At 33.6% G+C, this 7,564-nt stretch overlaps 2 protein-coding genes across 2 annotated transcripts in view; both read left to right on the top strand.

Moving 5' to 3' along the window:
- The first annotated feature begins 52 nt into the window (after positions 1–52).
- Positions 53–5,582, top strand: LOC111715749 (kinetochore protein NDC80 homolog). Its single transcript, XM_023491121.1, has 10 exons — positions 53–174; positions 629–725; positions 1,018–1,099; positions 1,750–1,805; positions 1,887–1,971; positions 2,549–2,638; positions 2,908–2,999; positions 3,573–3,679; positions 4,746–4,820; positions 5,493–5,582. Exons 2-10 carry the CDS (start codon positions 644–646, stop codon positions 5,580–5,582), a joined length of 759 nt encoding a protein of 252 aa, XP_023346889.1. The 5' UTR covers positions 53–174; positions 629–643.
- Positions 4,855–7,564, top strand: part of LOC111715748 (uncharacterized) — a 4,971-nt gene continuing 2,261 nt past the window's right edge. Inside the window, exons 1-5 of the mRNA XM_023491120.1 lie at positions 4,855–4,894; positions 5,493–5,578; positions 5,908–5,994; positions 6,776–6,883; positions 7,224–7,341. Coding sequence (XP_023346888.1) covers positions 5,918–5,994; positions 6,776–6,883; positions 7,224–7,341 — 303 coding nt within the window. The 5' untranslated portion in view covers positions 4,855–4,894; positions 5,493–5,578; positions 5,908–5,917. The remainder of the gene's footprint in view (positions 4,895–5,492; positions 5,579–5,907; positions 5,995–6,775; positions 6,884–7,223; positions 7,342–7,564) is intronic.

The following is a 7,564-nucleotide window of genomic DNA, read 5'->3' as shown; positions in this document are numbered from 1 at the left end:
ATATTTATCTTTGATGATCCCATACATGAAAAATGTAACTAGAAATGTTTTTAAGGGCGGACGAGTGGAGCAGAGAAGGAAAGGACGAGCCGGGGAACAGAAAGGACGAGTAGGAGATTTGAGAACAGCGGATCCAAGCTGCCTATTACAAAGATTCATAAAGCTAATAACCAGGTAACAGTGGTGATTATTTGAGTTTCAATGGTACATACGACATGCAATGCAAGTGCGGAGCGTTGAATAAAATTAAGTTAGGTTTTATTTGCTGACAAAGCGAAATGAACAAATTTGAGCTGAAAGGGAATAGAACGTAACAGTTTGACGCCTGCATTGCATCATTCGTCCCCAAATCTACGAAAATCGCATCACCTTGTGATGTAGGTTGAATCTCTCGCTTCCCTTGGACTAATTCTTGTAAACGCTTAAAACTGCATGGTCAACTAATTCATATTTGGTGTTGATGATGATGGACCAAACCTTGTTGAGTAAAAGTTATTTTTTAGTTTTTTGTTGATATTTTGCCCCCTGGGATCCGGATCCAGAAAGTCAAAATCTTGCGGATCCAACAGATTCGGATCTGGATCCGATCCTATGCACTGTTGAAAACAAACTGATATAATGTATCTAGAATGATGGAAGATCTATGGTTAGAAGTAACTCTTTAATTGATCGACCCAGGGCTGATCAAACCAGATCCTCCAGTAGTTTGCGGACTCCGATGTCAGGTAAATATTTTGTATTTATCAGTTAAAGTTCACGATTTTTATTTTATGTTTATTGTATAATCTAAATTTGTATGTGGTTTTACTGTTCTTCAAAAATTTATTAATTTTAGTCAATAAATTTCTTTTGAAAACCCTGGTTGAATATATGATATGCATTTTATATCCTTAAATTAAAAGGGGTCTAAATATGGAATAAATTTGAGTTTTAAATTAAGATATTTTATTTTCCTTATTAAGTAGCCATTAATATGTTTGATTGTCTGGTTTTTTAATGTAACATGGCTTGAAACAGTTTTAGTTCGAAGCATTTCCGCAAACCGATCAGTGGAGAAAAGTAAAGAGATGATGACACCAGTTAGATACTCCACAGTAAGGTTAACTATCTGACAGGGGTGTATATTTCCCCCCAAAATCTCCCTACCTCCCTTTTAGAAAATCATTTTTTCCAGAAGATTTATAAGGTTGTCCAAAGCGCAAGAATAAATAAACTTGCCTTTTGATATCCCATTTTTTGATTTTTTATTCCCAGTTCATTAAAAATCATCCCCCCCCCCCCCNCATCTAAAGGTAAAAACATTTTTAGGGGTTTTCATTCTCTAGGATACGCCCCCCCCCCCTTCCACTAAACAATCCTCACCGTTCGTGATAGATCTAAAACCATCACAGATTAATTAGGAAGGGATAATCTATGTATATACTTTGCTTGCATGTTTGTATCCAATTAACGGCTGAGCCTACCCATAAATTAGTTTAGAGCTGTTCTAATTCTTCACAGTAGATTGTAAACAACTACTTGCTCCGTGCATTTCCTTGATACGAATTAATGTCAATACCGTCCTTGAGAATGTTTTTCATCTGTTGTGTCTTAATTTTGAACAAAGACATCAGTTATCTTATCGAATAAGTTTTGATAATTTTTGATTATGGAATGATCATTGGAACAACTGAATATAAACAAGTTCAATGAAAGGCTACATCTTCCTAAAATCACGATTAAAATAGATTTAAAAGAAATAATGTTCAGGAAACCCTTCCTTTCTTCTGCTAAAAGTAGAGTTTCTGGACGCGGATCTACAATAGGCAAGTTTTGTTAACACTTATTAACCTTTTTTACTTTTTTATAGTTCTTAAAAACTAATAAAATAATATTTTGTAATTTAGGATCACTTGGCGTTAAAGACACCAGATCCTTGACAGACAAAACCTATCAGAGCAGTTTAGTCAAAAAAATACTTGATTTTCTCAGGTTAATAACTCATTTTTGTAGGTTAATTAGCTCTTCCTGAATTGTTCGTCGGTTAATTATCTCTTTGGTACGTAAATTACATCGGTAATTTCTCATTTATATGTTAATAATCTCTTTGGTTAATTAGAAGGTTAATTAACTTGGGAACTAGGGTAATTTCAAGTGACCTTTCATTTATTAAAATGCATATCCGATTTACAACAGTACCTTTAAATCTTTGTCCGGACAACGATGAGTTAGATATCCTCATTTGTATAGCTGAAGATTGAGTATAGCTGAAGTTTTATATGTCTCAAATTAATCCTTAAGAACTGCATACTCAGTTCAACTACCTTACATAGCCGGTCTGTCTCATTGAACTGGTACAGAACTATTATTTATTAAGGGAGAACGGGTACAGAAATATTATTTATTAAGGGAGAACGGGTACAGAAATATTATTTATTAAGGGAGAACGGGTACAGAAATATTATTTATTAAGGGAGAACGGGTACAGAAATATTATTTATTAAGGGAGAACGGGTACAGAAATATTATTTATTATTGGAGAACGGGTACAGAAATATTATTTATTAAGGGAGAACGGGTACAGAAATGGTGCTCTAACATCAAAACACTTTCCTCTCTCTACAAAGGAGTTCATCGATTTATTCAACTTCACATACAGGGATATATTATTTAGAGTTTTCAATCATTAGCTTTCACATTTTGACAGTGTGAATCCCCCCCCTTTTTTAAGACTGGGGGGGGAATAGTAAATTTTTTTTGTTTTTAAAACGTTTGAAAAATTAAATCCTAAAATTTCATACAGGGATAGGTAATCTCCCCCCCCCCCTTGGATAAATTTCTACATGATTTTACAGGACTAACGCTAATTTTATAATCCCTATTCCCTACATGTTTGCTAATAAACTCTATTTAATAAATATTTTACAGTTTTATCAATCCTGATATAACCAGTGCTCTGCCCTACAGTAAAGCCGAAGATCAGATTATTAATATTCTGAAGAACGAGCTCAATTATCCAGGTTAGTGACTAGAAGTAGTTGAACTAGGTTTACCGAGTTAGCCACTTTCAGGGGTTTATATTTCATGAAAAATCCCCCCTTTTACGGTTTATTTTTGAAGATCGAATTTATTGGGGAATTTTTTGCTAAATTTGGGGAAAATAACTGAATTTTGAGGCCCGTGGGAAAATAACTGAATTTTGAGGCCCGTGGGAAAATAACTGAATTTTGAGGCCCGTGGGAAAATAACTGAATTTTGAGGCCCGTGGGAAAATAACTGAATTTTTAGGCCCGTGGGAAAAGCATCGAAAAGGGAGGCTGGACTAATTTCCTTTTGATCCAGATATAAATACTCAATCCAATAGGTTCTTTATTCCCTTTCTCAAATATAACTTAGTCAAATTATAGTGACGGGAAGTTGTATTTGTTTTTCTTAATATTCTCTCAAAATTTTGGGAAAGATTTGTCAGTATTATTTTTAATGGTTTGGTTAAAGGAACGATCCGCAAAACTAACCTTGTTTTTAAAGGAACGGTCAGCAAAATTAACCTTGTTTTAAAGGAACGGTCAGAAAAACTAACCTTGTTTTTAAAGGAACGGTCAGCAAAAGTAATCTGATTACAATGGGTTCTTTACACAGTTGGCCGACAGTTCTAGGTTGTCTTTCCTTTCTCGTTGAAAGTGCAAAGGTGCATCTAAAGGTAAAAACATTTTTAGGGGTTTTCATTCTCTAGGATACGCCCCCCCCCCCTTCCACTAAACAATCCTCACCGTTCGTGATAGATCTAAAACCATCACAGATTAATTAGGAAGGGATAATCTATGTATATACTTTGCTTGCATGTTTGTATCCAATTAACGGCTGAGCCTACCCGGCCCAATTTTTTTGTGGGACCTCACATGACCTTAGGGAAGGTTTATGGATGATCGAAATCCCCAAAAAATAGCCTCTAAACAAAATTTGATTTCCATTACATTTTGAAAATCTAAAAAAAAAATTTAATAAAATTGCAACTTTGTTTTAGCTTGGGTTACAATGTATACAAAGAGAAAATGTTATTGAAATTGAAAGCCTAGATTTTAAAAATTGCTTAGTGATGTATGTAGTTATTTATTTTCATTAAAGCTAGTCTTTCCTAATACCTGGTCTGTTTAATAGGTCGAAGTGGAATCCGTATATTCGTATTTAATGGGGTTTTTAAAGTTATTTTGTGGCAGATTTTATTGACTTTGATATTATTATATGTGGCAGATTGTAAGTGTTAGAACATTGTTGACATTTTTGTGTGTAACCAGATTTATTTATTTGGAAGGCTTAAAATAATGATGCTCTAACAGAGTAAAACAATTAGGTGTTAGTTCCACCTCTTTGGAAAATATATTTCGGTCTTCAGTGCTTAGGATCCATTTAATTCTGATGCGGATTCGGATCCAGGTCATTTCTTTAAGATTTACAGAAATTTTTCAACAACAAAAAATTATTTTCAAATTTTTGTTTTATTTTTTTCGCTTATATTTATCCTAAAACTTGATGAACCATTCAGAAATGAGGAAATTTTTATAATCTCCCTTTTTTCAAAAGTTTTTTTGCAGTTTTTGGTTGATATTTTACCCCTTGGATCCGGGAAGTCAAAATCTTGCGGATCCAACGGTTCCACATCATATGCACTGTCGGTCTAGGTTGACCCCTTTCAGATCTTGAGTTTTGTTTCTGTCATGAAGATTCTAAACAAGGAAAGGCTCATGATTTTAATTTAATTTTTCAAGGTTTCCGGCAAGATTATTCCGATAGCTTTTCCGTGCAAAGATGAACAAGGATTCTCTATAGACAGTAATCTAGAGGTAGGAATACAAGGATAGACTCCAGGATAATCTAGAGGTAGGAATACAAGGATAGACTCCAGGATAATCTAGAGGTAGGAATACAATGATAGATTCCAGGATAATCTAAAGGTAGGAATACAAGGATAGACTCCAGGATAACCTAGAGGTAGGAATACAATGATAGACTCCAGGATAATCTAAAGGTAGGAATGCAAGGATAGACTCCAGGATAATCTTGAGGTAGGTAGGAATACATGGAAAGACTTCAGGATAATCTAGAGGTAGGTAGGAATACATGGAAAGACCTCAGGATAATCTAGAGGTAGGTAGGAATACATGGATGGACTCCAGGATAATCTAGAGGTAGTAGGTAGGAATACATAGATATATAATTCTGAAATGCTAAGGCTTATATTTTCTTAAAACACACACACACACACTACTTTTAAAAATCTTCTTCGATACATTAAAAATGTGTGGTGGTGTTTTTTTAGCAGTGAAAATAAATGGTTTTTTGTATCAAAATAGAGGTGAAAATTATCCGTTCGATTATTAACTCCCTCTCTCTCTCTCTCATCGGGGCCGGCTAGTAATTTGAAATTTTTTCTCATTTCTTCCAAATAAAATCTATTTCAGTACTAATAAACTTTTAAGATTTGCTGGAGAAAATATAAATTTACTTTTTCGTAGATTGATCTTCGTCAGCTGAAACGGCTGGATGAGGAAGTTCGAGCGTTGCATGAGAAGAATGAGCTGCTCATTAAAGAAGCCGAGGAGTAAGTTTTTTTTTAGTTAAATCTCTGTTCAAGGGCTGTTTAAGCGTAATTTCAAGTGACCCTTCATGCAAAGATGGCAATGTCCGATTTACAACGTGAAACCTTAATCTGATCAAACCGTTGGGTTTCTGACTCGAGAAGTTTCTGCGAGTTTCTCCGTTGCTTCTTATAAACAAGTAATGCGTACGTCACATTTTTATAGAGAAACCGCCAATGAAAATAATCAGTTTAAAGAAACAAAAACATTGAGATCGTTAAATCATAAAAATTATTTTTCATCAAAAAAAAATTGTAAAATAAAATTTTGTTATTTTATTTGTTTTGTTAAGACTGCGCGAGATGAAGCAGAGTTTAGAAAAGGTTCTCCTGGACCAGAAGAAGGTTGCTCAATACCACCAAACCCTACTCAAGAAAAAGTAAAGAAAATTAATAGTTTCATGTATTTATTTTTATTTTTGGTCTTATATATCTAAAACTGCAATAAAAGTCTAATATCAATTTCTTTCTTTAATTTGTTACTTTTAAGTAGAAAGCTTTAAATTTTGCTTTAATTATTAAATTATATTTGTATTACTAGGATTTTAGAGCACACCAAAAAAAAAAAACTTTTTTAAATTTCGANTATTTATTTTATTGACCCATTAGTGACGAGAAGGTCAATTTTGACCGGGTGAGGTTTTCTTAAAGTGCCTTTTTTCTTAAACTAAATGTTGTCTTGTCTTTTCCTGCGCTTTCCTTAGGATTTCCTGTTATCAAAACATATTTTATATTTGACGTAACTTCAAAATTGGTTTTTTTTAAATTTTCAATTTAACAAGATTTTGAATTTGGAAAAAAAAGAACACTCTGTAATTTGAATCTATAAAATTGTCAATTTTTTTGCTAGAAAAAAAGAAAAAATTAAAAGATATTTTTGGAATCTTCTTTTATAAAAGTTTTGAAGATAATTAAATAATTATGAATTACCAAAGTTTTTTAGATTTTCATGTTTTACAGGTTCCTGTACAAAAAAAAATCAAAAATTTAATTAAATATCATTTTTTCATGAGTACAGTCAAGTTTTGCTTTGACAAGATCCTTCTAAAACAACTTCACAAATAGTTAATGGTCTCGTCACTAATGGGTTAAAGCAAACGAGCAGAATATATATTTAGATGTTTAGACTGGGCCGGATAAAAATAATTTATTGAATTCTAGATCCGATCTGGAGACCAAGAAGGTCCAGTTGAAGATATTTCTGGAGGAGGTGAACACGAAGCTGGAGAACATGGAGCTGACACTGAACCAGCTCAAGGAGGAGAACAGGTTTGCTTTTTTTCATTTTATACCAGCTTATCAGTTCTGTTTTTAAAAGAACTTAGTCATCCGGGCGCTGCGCGCCCATCTTCTTTGAATAGTTGCTTAATCTTTTAACATTTTCTCTTCTATAAAACAAAAATAAAGTTTTTTGAGAATTATCAATTTTTTTCGTGGATTATCAAAATTTAACGAAAATCTAAAATTTTGGAGACAATTTTTTGAAATTTTGCATTCATAAACCTTCCTTGGGCTCATTTGCGGTCGCACACAATTTGTGGGCCCGTTCGGTTCAGCCGTTTGGACGTTTATTGGATAAAAAAAACTCCGATAAATTCCTTCTATTAAGGTGTGTTGGGAATGTGGGGGTAAACCTGGAGTTACAAGCTGATAAGCAGCGAAGTATTTTGCAGACTGAAGAGAGTATTAAACAACTTCAAAGTGAGAAATGGCAACTTGAGTTGGAGGTAGGATTTAAATTTATCAGGGACCGAATTTCATTAATTTGAGCTACGTCGCTGAACTCCCTACTGCCGGTTCAAATTTGAACTACAAATTCAAAGTAAAAAATAAGGAATTGTTTGATTCGGTGATTCAGCGGCAGCCTGTTCAAATTCATTAAATTCGGTCCCATTCTCCCAACTTTCCAGGAAATGATTCTGGATTAGCTAGGACAGGTAATTTCTCATT

Source organism: Eurytemora carolleeae, unplaced genomic scaffold (genome assembly GCF_000591075.1).
Source record: "Eurytemora carolleeae unplaced genomic scaffold, Eaff_2.0 scaffold1861, whole genome shotgun sequence".
NCBI classification, from domain to species: Eukaryota; Metazoa; Arthropoda; class Copepoda; order Calanoida; family Temoridae; genus Eurytemora; species Eurytemora carolleeae.
Note: the sequence above shows the minus strand (reverse complement) of the source record. Positions and strands in the feature narration are given on the sequence as shown.

Coding starts and splice junctions, on each gene's coding strand:
- LOC111715749 (XM_023491121.1), top strand. CDS start 644: ATGGTTAGAAGTAACTCTTTAATTGATCGACCCAGGGCTGATCAAACC. Junction 1,806..1,886: donor TGGACGCGGATCTACAATAG/GCAAGTTTTGTT, acceptor TTTGTAATTTAG/GATCACTTGGCGTTAAAGAC. Junction 3,000..3,572: donor GAACGAGCTCAATTATCCAG/GTTAGTGACTAG, acceptor TTGTTTTTAAAG/GAACGGTCAGCAAAAGTAAT.